At 46.5% G+C, this 19,127-nt stretch overlaps 2 protein-coding genes across 5 annotated transcripts in view; one reads left to right on the plus strand and one right to left on the minus strand.

Moving 5' to 3' along the window:
• The first annotated feature begins 2,078 nt into the window (after positions 1–2,078).
• On the plus strand, positions 2,079–18,014 carry LOC110524891 (magnesium transporter NIPA2). 2 transcript variants are annotated; one of them, XM_090236533.1, is made up of 6 exons: positions 2,079–2,392; positions 4,715–4,948; positions 9,089–9,145; positions 9,279–9,369; positions 14,522–14,682; positions 16,959–18,014. In XM_090236533.1, exons 2-6 carry the CDS (start codon positions 4,810–4,812, stop codon positions 17,609–17,611), a joined length of 1,101 nt encoding a protein of 366 aa, XP_090092659.1. In that variant the 5' UTR covers positions 2,079–2,392; positions 4,715–4,809; the 3' UTR covers positions 17,612–18,014. The 2 variants fall into 2 exon arrangements, with proteins under 2 accessions (XP_090092659.1, XP_090092658.1); XM_090236532.1 differs by having other exon boundaries at positions 14,522–14,876; positions 16,959–17,940.
• Positions 17,944–19,127, minus strand: part of LOC110524889 (cytoplasmic FMR1-interacting protein 1 homolog) — an 80,628-nt gene continuing 79,444 nt past the window's right edge. For all 3 annotated transcript variants that reach the window (XM_090236525.1, XM_090236526.1, XM_090236527.1), the window contains one exon: positions 17,944–19,050. In XM_090236525.1, the coding sequence (XP_090092651.1) occupies positions 18,886–19,050 (165 nt within the window). In that variant the 3' untranslated portion in view covers positions 17,944–18,885. The remainder of the gene's footprint in view (positions 19,051–19,127) is intronic.

The raw sequence follows: 19,127 nt of genomic DNA on the forward strand, positions 1-19,127 counted from the left end.
TATAGGGAGGTCAGAGACCCGGCCGTGTGGTGCCAGGACAACAACCTCCCCCCTCAATGTAATCAAGACTAAGAAGATGATTGTAGGCTACAGGAAAAGGAGGACAGAGCACGCCCCCATTCTCATCGACGGGGCTGTAGTGGAGCAGGTTGAGAGCTTCAAGTTCCTTGGTGTCCACATCACCAACAAACTAACATGGTCCAAGCACACCAAGACAGTCGAAGATGGCTTGACAAAACCTATTCCCCCCCAGGAAACTGAAAAGATTTGGCATGGGTCCTCAGATCCTCAAAAGGTTCTACAGCTGCACCATCGAGAGCATGGTTGCATCGGTTGCATCGCTGCCTGTTATGGCAACTGCTCGGCTCCCGACTGCAAGGCACTACAGAGGGTAGTGTAAACAGCCCAGTACATCACTGGGGCCAAGCTTCCTGCCATCCAGGACCTCTATACAATGCTGTGTCAGAGGAGGGCCCTGAAAATTGTCAAAGACTCCAGCCACCCTGGTCATAGACTGTTCTCTCTGCTACCGCACAGCAAGCGGTATCGGAGCGCCAAGTCTCGGTCCAAGAGGCTTCTAAACAACTTCTACCCCCAAGCCATAAGACTCCTGAACATCTTGTCAAATGGCTTCCTAGACTATTTGTATTGCGCCCCCCCCATCCCTTCTTTATACCACTGTTACTCTGTTGTCATCTCTGCATAGTCACTTCAATAACTCTACCTACATGTACATATTACTTTAAATAACCGGTGCCCCCCCACACATTAACTCTGTATCGGTACCCCCCCTGTATATAGTCTCGTTATTTTACTGCTGCTCTTTAATTACTTGTTACTTCTATTTCTTATTCTTATCTGTATTTTTTTTAACTGCATTGTTGGTTAGGGGCTCGTAAATAAGCATTTCACTGTAAGGTCTACGCCTTGTATTCGGCGCATGTGACTAATAACATTAGATTTGAAAACCCACATGGACTAGAATGGATTTCCATGTCCTGGCGTAGTACATTCAGGAACAGCTTAGTGATGTAATTTACTCTCGCTTCTGGATGGGACATTGTTTTTGCACCAGGTACAGTCACATTTCTTACCATGGAGCTGCCCAAAATCACAGCTGGCGATAAGGACAAGGAAATCCACCCACTCCCATGCTTCACAGGATGGTGCCACCGACAGATGTAGAAGTCCTGCTCGATCCAGAGCGGGGACGGAAGATTGCCGACATCGACTTCAAAATCGTAGGGGAAGGAGTAGGAGTAGGCACAGCGGCCGCAGACACAGGTACCGCCAGGGGCAAAGGTGCAGGAAGATCAGGCTCCAGGGTGGCAAACAACTATTTGTTGTTTGTATCCGTTCTTGGCCTCTCGTTGGGAGTTTAAACTGCTTTGCGGGAGGCCACTGTCTTCGGCTTCCACGGCTCGTTACATGCAACCATCGTTGATAACCATGCTCCTCTTGCTGTGCTCCTTTGACTCCTCTGTCAAATGGGGGAGGAGAAGCAGGCTCCACTGGCAAAGAAACTCAAGGCAACACCGGCCAGTTGGATAATGACGAACGACAATGCATCCAGCATGCGCAAACGTCGTCCAGCCACCGGTGTAGAAAAGGTAAACATTCCACTCTGTTTTCCCCCAGTTTCTAACTGGCAACCTACGTGATCAAAGAAGCTACCTCAAGCATATAATCCTTGAGCCTCCCGGTCGCGGCCGGCTGCCACAGAGCCTGAGCGTGAACCCAGAGTCTCTGGTGGCACAGCTAGCGCTGCGATGCAGTGCGCTAGACCACTGCGCCACCCGGGAGGCTTGGGCCTCCAAGACTTAACGGCACGAGCACTGCAAGGATGACTGTCTCCAGGAAATATCCCGCCATCACAGGATCCTTCTGAGCCTATGTAGGGACCTGATTAAAACAGAAAAGCTGATTTAATTTCATTAGCATCTCGTTACTGGTAGTTTGTATGTTTTTATTGTATTTTTTTTTTTACACCGCATTTTTTTCTTCTCCTTTTTGGATCCTTTTATCCACCTGTACAGTAGGTGGCGGAATGCACATATTGTTGCGAACGGCATTCTACCAAAGAAGAAGAACAGCAGCTGCTCTGGACGTCGTTAATCACGTGGTAATGTTATTTTGGGAGGAACGTCCTTACGTCGTGTCGGATAAGTCATTCGTCAGAGCGTACCGGAACTGCCTTTGGTAGCTGGTGCTTTGGAAACCGCATCGGTATCAATCGTCCCATCACTAGTAACGACCCGTGTGGTTGCGTCAACCTTGCTGTCAAGTTGGGTCGTAACAAAATGTGAAGAGATCTAGCTAACGATGTGATTAATATATAGTTAGCAAATTACCAACGTCTTATTGGTCAAACAAGGGATCTTTTTTTTGCCAGGTATTTCGTATGGAAACATACCGAGGATATTAATGTTTACGATAGTATGCCAGTCAGCTAGCTTGCTAACGTTTAGTTATTTGGGCACGTTTACAAATAATGTCAGTTTGCTAAACTAGCTCAGTAGCTGGTACAGTTGTCAACGGATTTAGCCAACATTAGCCTTATGCTAACAAGCTAGCTAGTGTCGTTCTGAGGTAGACAAGAAGGATTAAGCTTTAGCTCAATAAAATGATAAGTTAGATATGTTAACGTTAGTTAATGAGTTACTAGTCAAAGTTTTGTTACATACACATGGTTAGCAGATGTTAATGCGAGTTTAGCGAAATGCTTGGGCTTCTAGTTCCGACAATGCAGCAATAACCAACGAGTAATCTAACCTAACAATTACACAACAACTACCTTATACACACAAGTGTAAAGAAATGAATAAGAATATGTACATAAATATATATGAATGAGTGATGGCCGTGCGGCATTGGCAAGATGCAGTAGATGGTATAGAGTACAGTATATACATATTGGGAGGCAGGTAGCCTAGTGGTTAGAGAGTAGGACCGGGAGGCAGGTATCCTAGTGGTTAGAGAGTTGGACCGGGAGGCAGGTAGCCTAGTGGTTAGAGAGTTGGACCGGGAGGCAGGTAGCCTAGTGGTTAGAGAGTTGGACCGGGAGGCAGGTAGCCTAGTGGTTAGAGAGTTGGACTGGGAGGCAGGAAGCCTAGTGGTTAGAGAGTTGGACCGGGAGGCAGGTAGCCTAGTGGTTAGAGAGTTGGACCGGGAGGCAGGTAGCCTAGTGGTTAGAGAGTTGGACCGGGAGGCAGGTAGCCTAGTGGTTAGAGAGTAGGACCGGGAGGCAGGTAGCCTGGTGGTTAGAGAGTAGGACCGGGAGGCAGGTAGCCTAGTGGTTAGAGAGTTGGACCGGGAGGCAGGTAGCCTAGTGGTTAGAGAGTAGGACCGGGAGGCAGGTAGCCTAGTGGTTAGAGAGTTGGGCCGGGAGGCAGGAAGCATTCTGATACTTTACCAGTGAGGAACTCGGAGCTTATCAATCTACGTGATTAAAAGTCTGAAATGTCATAGTTCCGAGTTGTCTTGAATGCGGAATTTCTGCAATCTTAATCACTTCCATAATTCTTGACTCATTGAATATTCATGAGTACATGTTGCGGAAGTGACTGATTGGATTGATCCACGTAGTCTTTGCATACAGATAGTCAATGTGCCATTTCTATAATGGAACCAACTGTATTTGTTCAGGGTTGTTCACTCTGTGATGTAACTTGTCAATGATAAGGTAGCCTAACTGGGAAATGGCCAGGTATCCTACCTGGGAAATGGCCAGGTAGCCTAACTGGGAAATGGCCAGGTAGCCTAACTGGGAAATGGCCAGGTAGCCTAATTGGGAAATGGCCAGGTAGCCTAACTGGGAAATGGCCAGGTAGCCTAACTGGGAAATGGCCCGGTAGCCTAACTGGGAAATGGCCCGGTAGCCTAACTGGGAAATGGCCAGGTAGCCTAACTGGGAAATGGTCCGGTAGCCTACCTGGGAAATGGTCCGGTAGCCTACCTGGGAAATGGCCAGGTAGCCTAACTGGGAAATGGCCAGGTAGCCTAACTGGGAAATGGCCAGGTAGCCTAACTGGGAAATGGCCAGGTAGCCTAACTGGGAAATGGCCAGGTAGCCTAACTGGGAAATGGTCCGGTAGCCTACCTGGGAAATGGTCCGGTAGCCTAACTGGGAAATGGCCAGGTAGCCTAACTGGGAAATGGCCAGGTAGCCTACCTGGGAAATGGCCAGGTAGCCTACCTGGGAAATGGCCAGGTAGCCTACCTGGGAAATGGTCAGGTAGCCTGCCTGGGAAATGGTCAGGTAGCCTACCTGGGAAATGGCCAGGTAGCCTAACTGGGAAATGGCCAGGTAGCCTAACTGGGAAATGGCCAGGTAGCCTAACTGGGAAATGGCCAGGTAGCCTAACTGGGAAATGGTCCGGTAGCCTAACTGGGAAATGGTCCGGTAGCCTAACTGGGGAATGGTCCGGTAGCCTAACTGGGAAATGGCCAGGCAGCCTAATTGGGAAATGGCCAGGTAGCCTAACTGGGAAATGGCCAGGTAGCCTAACTGGGAAATGGCCAGGTAGCCTAATTGGGAAATGGCCAGGTAGCCTAATTGGGAAATGGCCAGGTAGCCTAACTGGGAAATGGCCAGGTAGCCTACCTGGGAGGACTCTGATTTGACAATTTAATTACTAACATTAACAGTTGTAAACTTGAGGTATATTGAGTTCCTAGGTACATTGATGTGTGAGTCTTGTTTTGCTTACTAAAGGTACTTGGGTTGGTGACAAGTGTTCAGCTGGTCAGGAACTGCTGTGTGTGGTGGTCAATGTAACAGACAGTACGAACAACTCATCCAGCGTTTCCATGGGCCAGGACAGAGGGAAGTATGATTTCTACATCGGCCTGGGACTAGCCATCAGCTCCAGCATCTTCATAGGAGGAAGCTTCCTCCTCAAGAAGAAAGGACTACTCCGCCTGGCCAGGAAGGGACAGTGCAGAGCAGGTAGTGTTTTTGTGTTCAGTCTAGGAAAGTTGCCCATTAATCAGTTCAATGGTTAAAATACATTCATTTGCATAATTTAGTTTAATTAAATTGCTGCGTGTGTGTTCTCGATAGTCATGTATCTCACTTATCACGCGCACAGCATACAGAGCCTAGTTTGATGAGCGGAATAGCCTATCACCTGTCAGACAATGTGAGAGCAGCTCCTCAAAAAGCTGGTAATGGAGTGAAATGTGCTTTGGTAAGCCCAGTCATTGGTAAGGCCAGTCATTGGCAGGGCCAGTCATTTGTAAGCCCAGTCATTGGTAAGGCCAGTCATTGGTAAGGCCAGTCATTGGTAAGGCCAGTCATTGGTAAGGCCAGTCATTGGGAAGGCCAGTCATTGGGAAGGCCAGTCATTGGTAAGCCCAGTCATTGGTAAGGCCAGTCATTGGTAGGGCCAGCCATTGGTAAGTAGAGTCATTGGTAAGGCCAGTCATTGGTAAGCCCAGTCATTGGTAAGCCCAGTCATTGGTAAGGCCAGTCATTGGTAGGGCCAGTCATTGGTAGGGCCGGTCATTGGTAAGGCCAGTCATTGGTAGGGCCAGCCATTGGTAAGTAGAGTCATTGGTAAGTAGAGTCATTGGTAAGGCCAGTCATTGGTAAGGCCAGTCATTGGTAGGGCCAGTCATTGGTAAGGCCAGTCATTGGTAGGGCCAGTCATTGGTAGGGCCGGTCATTGGTAAGGCCAGTCATTGGTAAGGCCAGTCATTGAGCAACAAATAACAATTATAAATGCAAACGCGTGTTAACTGTTTTGATGGCCACGATTACAAATATATATTTTTATTGTAATTAAAGCACACCTCCCATTCAGAAAACCAGTCAGTAAATGAACACCATTTGCCTCATGCAGCGTGACACGTCTCCTTCACGTTGAGTTGATCAGGCTGTTGATTGTGGCGGGAAACTGGAATACGTTGTCGTACACGTCGATCCAGAGCATCCCAAACATGCTCAATGGGTGACATGTCTGAGTATACAGGCCATGGAAGAACTGGGACATTTTCAGATCCTTGCGGCATGGTGCCGTGCATTATCATGCTGAAACATGAGGTGATGGTGGAGGATGAATGGCACGACAATGGGCCTCAGGATCTTGTCACGATATCTCTGTGCATTCAAATTGCCATCGATAAAATGCAATTGTGTTCGTTGTCCGTAGCTTATGCCTGTCCATATCATAACCCCACTGCCACCAAAGCGCTCGCCCTCATAACGCCATACTGTCTGCCATCTGCCCGGTACAGTTGAAACCGGGATTCACCTGTGAAGAGAACAGTTCTCCAGCGTACAATTCTTCAATTGTGCAAACCCACAGTTTCATCAGCTGTCCGGGTGGCTGGTCTCAGACGATCCCGTAGGTGAAGAAAACAGATGTGGAGGTCCTGGAATGGCGTGGTTACACGTGGTCTGCGGTTGTGAGACCGGTTGGACGTACTGCCAAATTCTCTAAAATGACATTGGAGGCGGCTTATGGTAGAGAAATTAACATTACATTTTCTAGCAACAGCTCTGGTGGACATTCCTGCAGTCAGCATTGCCCACTCCCTCAAAACTTGAGAAGTCTGTGGAATTGTGTTGTGTGACAAAACTGCACATTTTGGAGTGGCCTTTTATTGCCCAGGTGCACCTGTGTAATGATCATGCTGTTTAATCAGTTTCTTAATATGCCACAACTGCCTGGTGGATGGATTATCTTGGCAAAGGAGAAATGCTCACTAACAGGGATGTAAACAAACTTGTGCACAGAATGAGAGAAAAACAATTGTTCTGCATATGGAACATTTCTGGGATATTTTATTTAAGCTCTTGAACATGGGACCAACACTTCACATGTTGTGTTTATATTTTTGTTCAGTATAATATGACTAGGGTTGTGCTTTTTGTCTTCTGGACAATGAAAGAAAGATGATATGACAACCAATAGAACAGGAGAGAAATTCTGGTTAATGGCATGTGGAAATCTTTATAAAATAACTGCCTCCACATTGCTATGGCTACTTTGAAGGAAGGTAAAGCTCACAGTGTGAAGTGGTGGGCGACGGCCTGGTGGGCGACGGCCTGGTGGGTGACGGCCTGATGGCCAACCTTCTGTTGACTATAGCCTCTGCACTCCAATGGTGAATGGGAGGCGCGCTTCAATTAAATGCTGGCTTCAATGGCATACGAGTAAATCTTTATCAACATAATTGTCTCCATGTTTCTATGGTCGAATGATGAATAAGATACTAAATGAAAATATACAGCCCAATTTAATTCCACTAACTTTAGCAAATTAACCTATCGATCGATAAGCATAACGATGAAATGTATTTACATTGGCTGATATTTACATAAAATAATAAAAAGTATTATTTTGCAGTGGGGTTGTTTTTTGTCCCGGTCAATTTGGGCGGCAACATTTTATCCTTTATAATCGGCCAGAAGCGGGCAATTACCGGCTACCGGAAACCCTGTACAGTACGCACTGTAGCTCTGTGGCACTGAGACATACTGTAACATGTAGCTCTGTATGGCACTGAGACATGTAGCTCTGTATGGTACTGATATATACTGTAACATGTAGCTCTGTATGGCACTGAGACATACTGTAACATGTAGCTCTGTATGGCACTGAGATATACTGTAACATGTAGCTCTGTATGGCACTGAGATATACTGTAACATGTAGCTCTGTATGGCACTGAGACATACTGTAACATGTAGCTCTGTATGGCACTGAGATATACTGTAACATGTAGCTCTGTATGGCACTGAGATATACTGTAACATGTAGCTCTGTATGGCACTGAGATATACTGTAACATGTAGCTCTGTATGGCACTGAGATATACTGTAACATGTAGCTCTGTATGGCACTGAGATATACTGTAACATGTAGCTCTGTATGGCACTGTAACATGTAGCTCTGTATGGCACTGAGACATACTGTAACATGTAACTCTGTATGGCACTGAGATATACTGTAACATGTAGCTCTGTATGGCACTGAGATATACTGTAACATGTAGCTCTGTATGGCACTGTAACATGTAGCTCTGTATGGCACTGAGACATACTGTAACATGTAGCTCTGTATGGCACTGAGACATACTGTAACATGTAGCTCTGTATGGCACTGAGACATACTGTAACATGTAGCTCTGTATGGCACTGAAACATACTGTAACATGTAGCTCTGCATGGCATATCGTTAGGTTGAATTTGTACATTTGAGGCAGGGCATTGTACATTCGAGAGAGAGCGGGTACGTTCATATTTGAGCAGCTCATAGATCACTGCACCTGCGAGTCCAGCTTAGAATGTGGAAGCAACAGACTGGTGCAAACATGCAGAAGGCTGAGTTGACACTTGATCACTACCTTCTATATAAACACCCAAATGGTACCCTATTCCCTATGCAGTGCACTACTTTAGACCAGAGCCCTATGGTACCCTATTCCCTATGTAGTGCACTACTTTAGACCAGGAGCTCTATGGTACCCTATTCCCTATGTAGTGCACTACTTTAGACCAGAGCCCTATGGTACCCTATTCCCTATGTAGTGCACTACTTTAGACCAGAGCCCTATGGTACCCTATTCCCTATGTAGTGCACTACTTTAGACCAGAGCCCTATGGTACCCTATTCCCTATGTGGTGCACTACTTTAGACCAGAGCCCTATGGTACCCTATTCCCTATGTAGTGCACTACTTTAGACCAGAGCTCTATGGTACCCTATTCCCTATGTAGTGCACTACTTTAGACCAGAGCTCTATGGTAGCATATTCCCTATGTAGTGCACTACTTTAGACCAGAGCTCTATTGTACCCTATTCCCAATGTAGTGCACTACTTTAGACCAGGGCTCATAGGAAGTAGTGCCCTTTGGGACACAGACCAGATAAAGATGCAGCTAGTGTCATACAGGGTCAAAGTTCACTGTTGCCAAACCTTCAGCGTGACGACATCAGAACATGTAACCCTGGTAGTTACCATAACACCCTAGAGCTTGACAGTCCAGCTGATATGGTGGCACTCCAGTGCATGACACTGTATTATTGAACGCACATTTGAATATATTTGAATAGTAATAAAGTCCTGTTGTTTTTGTTTAGGCCAGGGCGGACATGCATATCTTAAAGAATGGCTCTGGTGGGCTGGCTTATTATCAAGTAAGTGAACATTTCTACACTAAGATGACGTGTTTCAGTTCACAGTTTCCATCTTGTTTTCTGTGGTTTTGTTTTACTAGATGTATTTCTGTTCACCTTCGTACGTGGGGTTGATATATCTGTGCTTTCACAGTGGCAGCTGGAGAAGGGGCGAACTTTGCAGCGTATGCCTTCGCTCCTGCTACTCTCGTCACCCCTCTGGGGGCCCTCAGTGTGCTGGTCAGGTAGGTCACCCCTCTGGGGGCCCTCTGTGTGCTGGTCAGGTAGGTCACCCCTCTGGGGGCCCTCGATGTGCTGGTCAGGTAGGTCACCCCTCTGGGGGCCCTCTGTGTGCTGGTCAGGTAGGTCACCCCTCTGGGGGCCCTCGGTGTGCTGGTCAGGTAGGTCACCCCTCTGGGGGCCCTCGGTGTGCTGGTCAGGTAGGTCACCCCTCTGGGGGCCCTCGGTGTGCTGGTCAGGTAGGTCACCCCTCTGGGGGCCCTCAGTGTGCTGGTCAGGTAGGTCACCCCTCTGGGGGCCCTCAGTGTGCTGGTCAGGTAGGTCTGAACTACATCTGAACTACAGACAGAAGGCACATCATTAATGTACAGGCTGAACTTCAGACCCAGTACAGACAGAAGGTAGATCATTAATGTACAGGGTGAACAGGAGGGGCCCCAGTATTGACCCTTGGGGCACGCCCACATCATAGCTAAGAGTGGGCGACAGCTCATTGCTCACTCTGACACACTGGGTTCTGCCTCCAAGGTATGATTTCATCCATCTCAAGGCATCGAGTGAAAGGTTGAACTTGGGTGATATACCGGGGTATTTCGAAATACCGACGTTATGCTTTTCAATACCCAAAATATGAATGGATTTTTATGCCGTATCTCCCAGCCCTAACTTTCTGTTTCCTATTTGTATCATGTTAAATATTAGTCACTATCAGTATGGACAGGCAGAGGTGATGAAGATGGTGCTGACAGACAGCTCTGCTCCTAAGCAACTTAGTTTGTGTTATTTCAGAACGTACATACAGCTGGATATCAGAGCGGTGGTAACTCACCAGCATTACCACCATAAATACCACTTTCAAGAATTGGATCCTTTGTTCGTACCCCCCCCCCAAGGAAATGTAACTTATCCCAGAGGCTGCACCACGATGCCGCCGGTGGAGAAGAGGTATTGGGAGAGATAACCCGGAGTGGACTTCTAGTCTGACTCTGGAGGCATGCACACCATCCACCTCTTCTGAACAATAAAGTAGACGAGCTCAGGGCGAGGATCTCCTTCCAGAGAGACATCAGGGACTGCAACATACTTTGTTTCACAAAATCATGGCTCTCTCTGGATATACTGTCCTCGTCCATACAGCCAGCTGGGTTCTCAGTTTATCAAGCAGACAGGAATAAAGAACTATCCGGGAAGAAGAAAGGCGGTGGTGTATGTTTCATGATTAACTACTGTGATAACATACAGGAACTCAAGTCCTTTTGTTCACCTGACCTAGAATATCTCACAATCAAATGCCGATCGTATTACCTCCCGAGAGAATTCTCTTCAGTCGTCACAGCCGTGCATATATCCCCTCAAGCCGATACCACAATGGCCCTCAAAACTTGGCTGGAGTGTTTACAGACATATAACATTTCTCCCTATCCCAGTCTGCTGTCCCCCACATGCTTCAAGACGGCCACCATTTCTTTTTTTTGTGGACAGGAACAAAGGTAACTGAACTAAATGACTACACTACCCCAATAGATCCACAGATGATGCACTGCCCTGTCCCATCTGGACAAGAGGAATACCTATGTAAGAATGCGTTCATTGACTACAGCTCAGCATTCAACACCGTAGTTCCCTCCAAGCTCATCATTAAGCTTGAGGCCTTGGGTCTCAACCCTGCCCTGTGTAACTGCAGCCACCACCTGCTTGACAGTATGAAGAGTGGTACTCAGTGGTGTGTTGTGCTGGATTTTCCCCCAAACGTAACCCTTTTGTATCCAGGACATAAAGTTAATTTCTTTGCCACATTTTTTGCAGTATTACTTTAGTGCCTTATTGCAAACAGAATGCATGTTTTATTCTGTACAGGCTTCCTTTTCACTCTGTCAATTAGGTTAGTATTGTGGAGTAACTACAATGTGGATCCATCCTCAGTTTTCTTCTATCACAGCCATTAAATCCCAGAGCTGTTCCCTTCCTCTCCGAAAACGGAGGACGCCTGTATCTTTGTCGTGACTGGATGTATTGATACACCATCTGAAGTGTAATTTAATAACTTCACCATGCTCAAAGGGGTACTGTCTACTTTTATGAAAAATGTTTAACCATCTACCTATAGGAGCCCTTTGCGAGGCAGTGGAAAACCTCCCTGGTATTTGTGCTTGAATCTGTTTGAAATTCACTGCTCGACTGAGGAACCTGACAGAGTTGGTGTAACGGAGTCAGGTTTGTCGGCCTCCTTGCTCGCACACGCTTTTTCATTTCTGCCCACACATTTTCTATAGGGTTGAGGTCAGGGCTTTGTGATGGCCACTCCATTACCTTGACTTGGTTGTCCTTAAGCCATTTTGCCACAACTTTGGAAGTATGCTTTGGGTCATTGTCCATTTGGAAGACCCATTTGTGACCAAGCTTTAACTTCCTGACTGATGTCTTGAGATGTTGCTTCAATATACCCACATAATTTTCCTACCTCATGATGCCATCTATTTTGTGAAGTGCACCAGTCCCTCCTGCAGCAAAGCACCCCCACAGCATGATGCTGCCACCCCCGTGCTTCACGGTTGGGATGGTGTCCTTCGGCTTGCAAGGCTCCCCCTTTTTCCTCCAAACTTAACGATGGTCATTATGACCAAACAGTTCTATTTTTGTTTCATCAGACCAGTGACATTTCTCCAAAAATTATTATCTTTGTCCCATGTGCAGTTGCAAACTGTAGTCTGGCTTTTTATGGCGGTTTTGGAGTAGTGGCTTCCTCCTTGCTGAGCGGCCTTTCAGGTTATGTCGATATAGGACTCGTTTTACTGTGGATATTGATACTTTTGTACCTGTTTCCTCCAGCATCTTCACAAGGTCCTTTGCTGTTGTTCTGGGATTGATTTGCACTTTTCACACCAAAGTACATTAATCTCTAGGAGACAGAACACGTCTCCTTCCTGAGCGGTATGACGGCTGCGTGGTCCCATGGTGTTTATACTTGCGTACTATTGTTTGTACAGATGAACGTGGTACCTTCAGGCGTTTGGAAATTGCTCCCAAGGATGAACCAGTCTTGTGGAGGTCTACACATTTTTTTCTGAGGTCTTGGCTGATTTTAAAAAAACATTTCCCATGATGTCAAGCAAAGAGACACTGAGTTTGAAGGTAGGCCTTGAAATACATCCACAGGTACAAGCCATGGCATCATTTTCTGGAATTTTCCAAGCTATTTAAAGGCAGAGTCAACTTAGTGTTTGTAAACTTCTGACCCACTGGAATTGTGATACAGTGAATTATAAGCGAAATAATAATTGTCTGTAAACAATTGTTGGAAAAATTACTTGTGTCATGCACAAAGAAGATGTACGATCTGACTTGGCAAAAATATAGTTTGTTAACAAGAAATTTGTGGAGTGGTTGAAAAACGAGTTTTAATGACTCCAACCTAAGTGTATGTAAACTTCAACTGTACACTGCTGCCATCTAATGGCCAAAATCTAAATTGTGCCTAAACTGGAATAATACATTTCTCTTGCATTTCTAAAATCACGTTTTTTTTCTTTGTATTATCTTTTACCAGATCTAATGTGTTATATTGTCCTACATTCCTTTAATTAATTTCACATTTCCACAAACTTCATGGTATCAATAATATGCATGTCCTTGCTTCAGGTCCTGAGCAACAGGCAGTTAGATTTGGGTATGCGATTTTAGGTGAAAATTGAGCACACATGCAATTTATGTGCCTTTTCGCTCCTGAACTTATTGAGGCTTGCTCTAACAAAGGGGCTGAATATGGATTGACTCATGACATTTCAGCCTTTCATTTTGTAATTTGTAAACATTTCTAAAAACATCATTCCACTTTGACATTATGCAGTATTGTGTGTAGGCAAGTGACATTGTATCCATTTTACACCGAACCAAAATATAAACGCAACATGTGAAGTGTTGGTCCCATGTTCAAGAGCTGAAATAAAAGATCCCAGGAATGTTCCATACACACAAAAAGCTTATTTCACTCAAATTTTGTGCACATCCCTGTTAGTGAACATTTCTCCTTTGCCCAGATAATCCATCCACCTGACAGGTGTGGAAAATGAAGAAGCTGATTAAACAGCATGATCATTACACAGGTGCACCTTGTGCTGGGGACAATAAAAGGCCACTCTACAATGTGCAGTTTTACATGTCTCAAGATTTGAGGGAGCGTGCAATTGTCATGTTGACTGCAGGAATATTTGCCAGATAATTCCTCCCATCAGCCCAACTCCAGTCCCCCAACAGCCCAACTCCAGTACCTCCAACAGCACACGTTATTGTAACCCCGGGCAAACCTGATTCAACTTGAGGGTTTGATGATTAGTTGACAAGTTGAATCAGGTGTGCTTGTCAGTTAGGCCGGTTGGACCATATGGTCTAACAGTGCTATTCACAATGATGTTTTGCTCTAACCCCTGTAGACTTCTTACTAGAAACTACCAAGCCATAGTATTTGAATATCTCTTTAGCAAGATATTTACTGTGTTGTTGCAGGGCTGTGTGTCCATGATGTAACGGTGTGTGTGTTGTTGCAGTGCTGTAACGGTGTGTGTGTTGTTGCAGTGCTGTAACGGTGTGTGTGTTGTTGCAGGGCTGTGTGTCCATGATGTAACGGTGTGTGTGTTGTGTGTTTATGATGTAAAGGAGTGTGTGTTGTTGCAGGGCTGTGTGTCCATGATGTAACGGTGTGTGTGTTGTTGCAGGGCTGTGTGTCCATGATGTAACAGTGTGTGTGTTGTTGCAGGGCTGTGTGTCCATGATGTAACGGTGTGTGTGTTGTTGCAGTGTTGTGTGTCCATGATGTAACAGTGTGTGTGTTGTGTGTGTGTTGTTGCAGGGCTGTGTGTCCATGATGTAAAGGTGTGTGTGTTGTTGCAGGGCTGTGTGTCCATGATGTAACGGTGTGTGTGTTGTTGCAGTGTTGTGTGTCCATGATGTGTGTGTGTTGTGTGTTTATGATGTAAAGGTGTGTGTGTTGTTGCAGGGCTGTGTGTCCATGATGTAACGGTGTGTGTGTTGTTGCAGGGCTGTGTGTCCATGATGTAACGGTGTGTGTGTTGTTGCAGGGCTGTGTGTCCATGATGTAACGGTGTGTGTGTTGTTGCAGGGCTGTGTGTCCATGATGTAACGGTGTGTGTGTTGTTGCAGTGCGGTGCTGTCCTCGTACTTCCTGACCGAGCGTCTGAACCTGCACGGGAAGCTAGGCTGTCTGCTCAGTATCTTGGGCTCTACTACCATGGTGATCCACGCCCCTCAGGAGGAAGAGATCAACAGTCTGGACCACATGGCTCGGAAACTGGTCCAGCCAGGTCGGTACCAGACAGGAGAGGGAAACTGGTCCACCCAGGTCAGTACGTACCAGACAGGAGAGGGAAACCGGTCCAGCCAGGTCAGTACCAGACAGGAGAGGGACACTGGTCCACCCAGGTCGGTACCAGACAGGAGAGGGAAACTGGTCCAGCCAGGTCGGTACCAGACAGGAGAGGGAAACTGGTCCAGCCAGGTCAGTACCAGACAGACAGGAGAGGGAAACTGATCCACCCAGGTTGGTACCAGACAGGAGGTGGGTGGAGGAGATCATTTGGGCTAGAGTACAACATTCTTCGGTTTAACTTTAGTAATGGGAGTAATTATTTTCCTGTATTTGAATGACTTATGGATTGATATACACTGCTCAAAAAAATAAAGGGAACACTTAAACAACACAATGTAACTCCAAGTCAATCACACTTCTGTGAAATCAAACTGTCCACTTAGGAAGCAACACTGATTGACAATACATTTCACATGCTGTTGTGCAAATGGAATAGACAACAGGTGGAAATTAGAGGCAATTAGCAAGACACCCCCAATAAAGGAGTGGTTCTGCAGGTGGGGACCACAGACCACTTCTCAGTTCCTATGCTTCCTGGCTGATGTTTTGGTCACTTTTGAATGCTGGCGGTGCTTTCACTCTAGTGGTAGCATGAGACGGAGTCTACAACCCACACAAGTGGCTCAGGTAGTGCAGCTCATCCAGGATGGCACATCAATGCGAGCTGTGGCAAGAAGGTTTGCTGTGTCTGTCAGCGTAGTGTCCAGAGCATGGAGGCGCTACCAGGAGACAGGCTAGTACATCAGGAGACGTGGAGGAGGCCGTAGGAGGGCGTCAACCCAGCATCAGGACCGCTACCTCCACCTTTGTGCAAGGAGGAGCAGGAGGAACACTGCCAGAGCCCTGCAAAATGACCTCCAGCAGGCCACAAATGTGCATGTGTCTGCTCAAACGGTCAGAAACAGACTCCATGAGGTATGAGGGCCCGACGTCCACAGGTGGGGGTTGTGTTTACAGCCCAACACCGTGCAGGACGTTTGGCATTTGCCAGAGAACACCAAGATTGGCAAATTCGCCACTAGCGCCCTGTGCTCTTCACAGATGAAAGCAGGTTCACACTGAGCACGTGAGATTCTGGAGACGCTGTGGAGAACATTCTGCTGCCTACAACATCCTCCAGCATGACCGGTTTGGCGGTGGGTCAGTCATGGTGTGGGGTGGCATTTCTTTGGGGGGCCGCACAGCCCTCCATGTGCTCGCCAGAGGTAGCCTGACTGCCATTAGGTACCGAGATGAGATCCTCAGACCCCTTGTGAGACCATATGCTGGTGCGGTTGGCCCTGGGTTCCTCCTAATGCAAGACAATGCTAGACCTCATGTGGCTGGAGTGTGTCAGCAGTTCCTGCAAGAGGAAGGCATTGATGCTATGGACTGGCCCGCCCGTTCCCCAGACCTGAATCCAACTGAGCACATCATGTCTCGCTCCATCCAGACTGTGCAGGAGTTGGTGGATGCTTTAGTCCAGGTCTGGGAGGAAATCCCTCAGGAGACCATCCGCCACCTCATCAGGAGCATGCCTGGGCGTTGTAGGGAGGTCATACAGGCACGTGGAGGCCACACACACTACTGAGCCTCATTTTGACTAGTTTTAAGGACATTAAAGTTGGATCAGCCTGTAGTGTGGTTTTCCACTTTAATTTTGTGTGTGACTCCAAATCCAGACCTCCATGGGTTGATACATTTGATTTCCATTGATCATTTTTGCGTGATTTTGATGTCAGCACATTCAACTATGTAAAGAAAAAAGTATTTAATAAGAATATTTCATTCATTCAGATCTAGGATGTGTTATTTTAGTGTTCCCTTTATTTATTTGAGCAGTGTATAATAAACATGGTGAGTGACTTATGGATTGATATAATAAACATGGTGAGTGACTTATGGATTGATTTAATATAAATCTGGCTGCTGTTTACAGAACATTTGGTGTCGTCTGATTTAATATATATAAGAATGTTACTTTTTCTATGCTGGATGTTGTCTCCCTGTTGCAACTTGATTTATGATCGACTTTATCCCGGACTGCTCTTTTAATCCCCTTTACAAGTGGTCTCCTTTAGCTCAGTTGGTAGAGCATGGTGCTGGTAATGCCAGGGTAGTAGGTTTGATTCCCGGGACCACTCATTTGTAAAAGTGTATGCACATGACTCAGTCGCTTTGGATGAAAGCATCTCCTTTGTTATGTTTCTAATGATCCTTCCTCTTCCTCAGGTTTCCTGGTGTTTGCCACCTTCGTCATCATCGTAGCGCTCATCTTCATCTTGGTGGTGGGCCCTCGGCACGGCCAGACCAACATCATGGTGTATATTACCATCTGCTCTGTGATAGGAGCTCTGTCGGTGTCGTGTGTGAAGGGGTTGGGCATCGCCATCAAAGAGGCCATAGCTGGGAGGTCCGTGGTGGGGAACCCTTTAGCCTGGGTGTTACTGCTCGGGCTGGTGGCCTGCGTCTCCACTCAGATCAACTACCTGAACAAGGCTCTGGATATCTTCAACACGTCCCTGGTCACACCCATCTACTACGTGTTCTTCACCACCTCAGTCCTCTCCTGCTCTGCCATCCTCTTCAAAGAGTGGGAGCACATGGCTACTGCGGATGTTATCGGGACTCTGAGTGGGTTCCTGACCATTATAGTTGGTATCTTTCTGCTCCATGCCTTTAAGGACCTTAGTGTGAGCCTGTCCACGCTAGCGGTGTCCATCAGGAAGGACGAGAGGCCCGGGCCGGCAGCTAACGGAGTGGCAACACACGGCAGCTACGAACTGCTGCGCAATGACTCCACAGACATGAACCTGGAGGAGAGGGAGGTGGGCCTGCCGTTTGACAGCCTGTCCAGGAGGAATGGTGATATGACAGCCTCTTAGAGGAACTAGCTGGCGGCCTGGTGTAGTTCTACTGACTAGGACCATTACATTGGTGTGTTTGCTTGGACCAACTGATTGTATTTCCCTTCTGTTTCCCTGGATATCTGACTACGTGGACGGAGCTTCATCTCCATAGAGTGGTCAGTAGTCTACTCCACATGTTTAACCAGCCACTGAGTGTCTACAAATCCACAGATTTATTTAGGTAAAATATCCTTATTCAACCCCTGTGGAGATCCCAGGTCTTTGTCTGGTCAATATGAGTTCTGAAAATCACCATTAACCTTTTTTTTTTGTATCGTTTGCATAATAAATGTTCTCAAGAACAAGCAGAGATTTGTTATATATTTATTGAATTAAAAATTATTCCAAAAAGGCACAGTGAATAAATGGTTATAAGTAAGAACTTGGTCTCCTTTAAGCTGCTAATCATACTACTTCTCATTGACTACAGGCTACTGTTCACCAATTACATCCCACCACCGCAAAACCCCTTAAATAATCATTTGATAGTTTAAATGCTCCGTAAAACAGAAGAGTTTAGAATGAAAACGGCTATTAAGATCATAAGGCACAATTGGGTACAAACAGTTCGTCAGGAAAGTTAGACCTCAAGCCCTGTTCACACTGGCAGTTTGAAGTGACCCGATCTGCTTCCTGCCGTCTGAACAGCCAAAAAACACACGGAAGCAGATATTTCAAGCCACATTTGTAGGGGCTTGCCTGAACGGTCAAATCTGATTTATTTCCCCAACATATCTTGTTGCTTGCTAGCTACTCTGACAGTTTGACAAGAACTAACTAGCGTGTTATTTAGAAACGAATGAGTGATTGTGCTAGAAAGCCCAACGGCTAGCTAGTTGACTGCTGTGGCGAGCAAGAGAGGACTCGTTTTGAAAAGTTGGATCATCTCATCCTTCGAGGCAGGGGTGTCATACTCACCACCACCAATCAGCCTACACCACTGTGCGCACACACCTGTTGTTACTATGACAACCAGCGTAGCGATGTCAGCTGTTTGAGCATTAAGGCATTAAGTGTGAACAAGGCTTTAGTCTCATGGTCCGGTGCTGCTTTAAAAGGTGGAAGAAGCAGATTAAGGAATATTGCGTGTCTAGTCTGATGGGTCACGTTCCAAAAGGCACCCTATTCCCTATGTAGTGCCGTTTATATAAAGTAGTGTCCTATATAGGGCATAGGGTGCCATTTCAGACACATCCTGTGTGTCTAGTCTGACACAGGATGGTACTATAGGAAACGTGCACCGGTCAATCTCAGTTGCTGGCCAGGGATTGGTGGATAGGAGGCTGGAAACACCGGACGTGCTCCACTGGCATGTTCTCTCCATCACCTGACTTCAGGTACTTGTTCAGGATGGCAAAGATCTCATCGTTGAGGACCTGGAACTTGCGGATTCTGTCCACCATCTTTTTAAGAGGCTGAGGAAGGAGAGGGAAAGTGATCATTGATCTAGAAGACAGAGGTGGATACCAAAAAGACCCAAGCATGACACCCC

The sequence above is a fragment of the Oncorhynchus mykiss genome, chromosome 5 (genome assembly GCF_057628025.1).
Source record: "Oncorhynchus mykiss isolate SJ-2025 chromosome 5, ASM5762802v1, whole genome shotgun sequence".
NCBI lineage: Eukaryota > Metazoa > Chordata > Actinopteri > Salmoniformes > Salmonidae > Oncorhynchus > Oncorhynchus mykiss.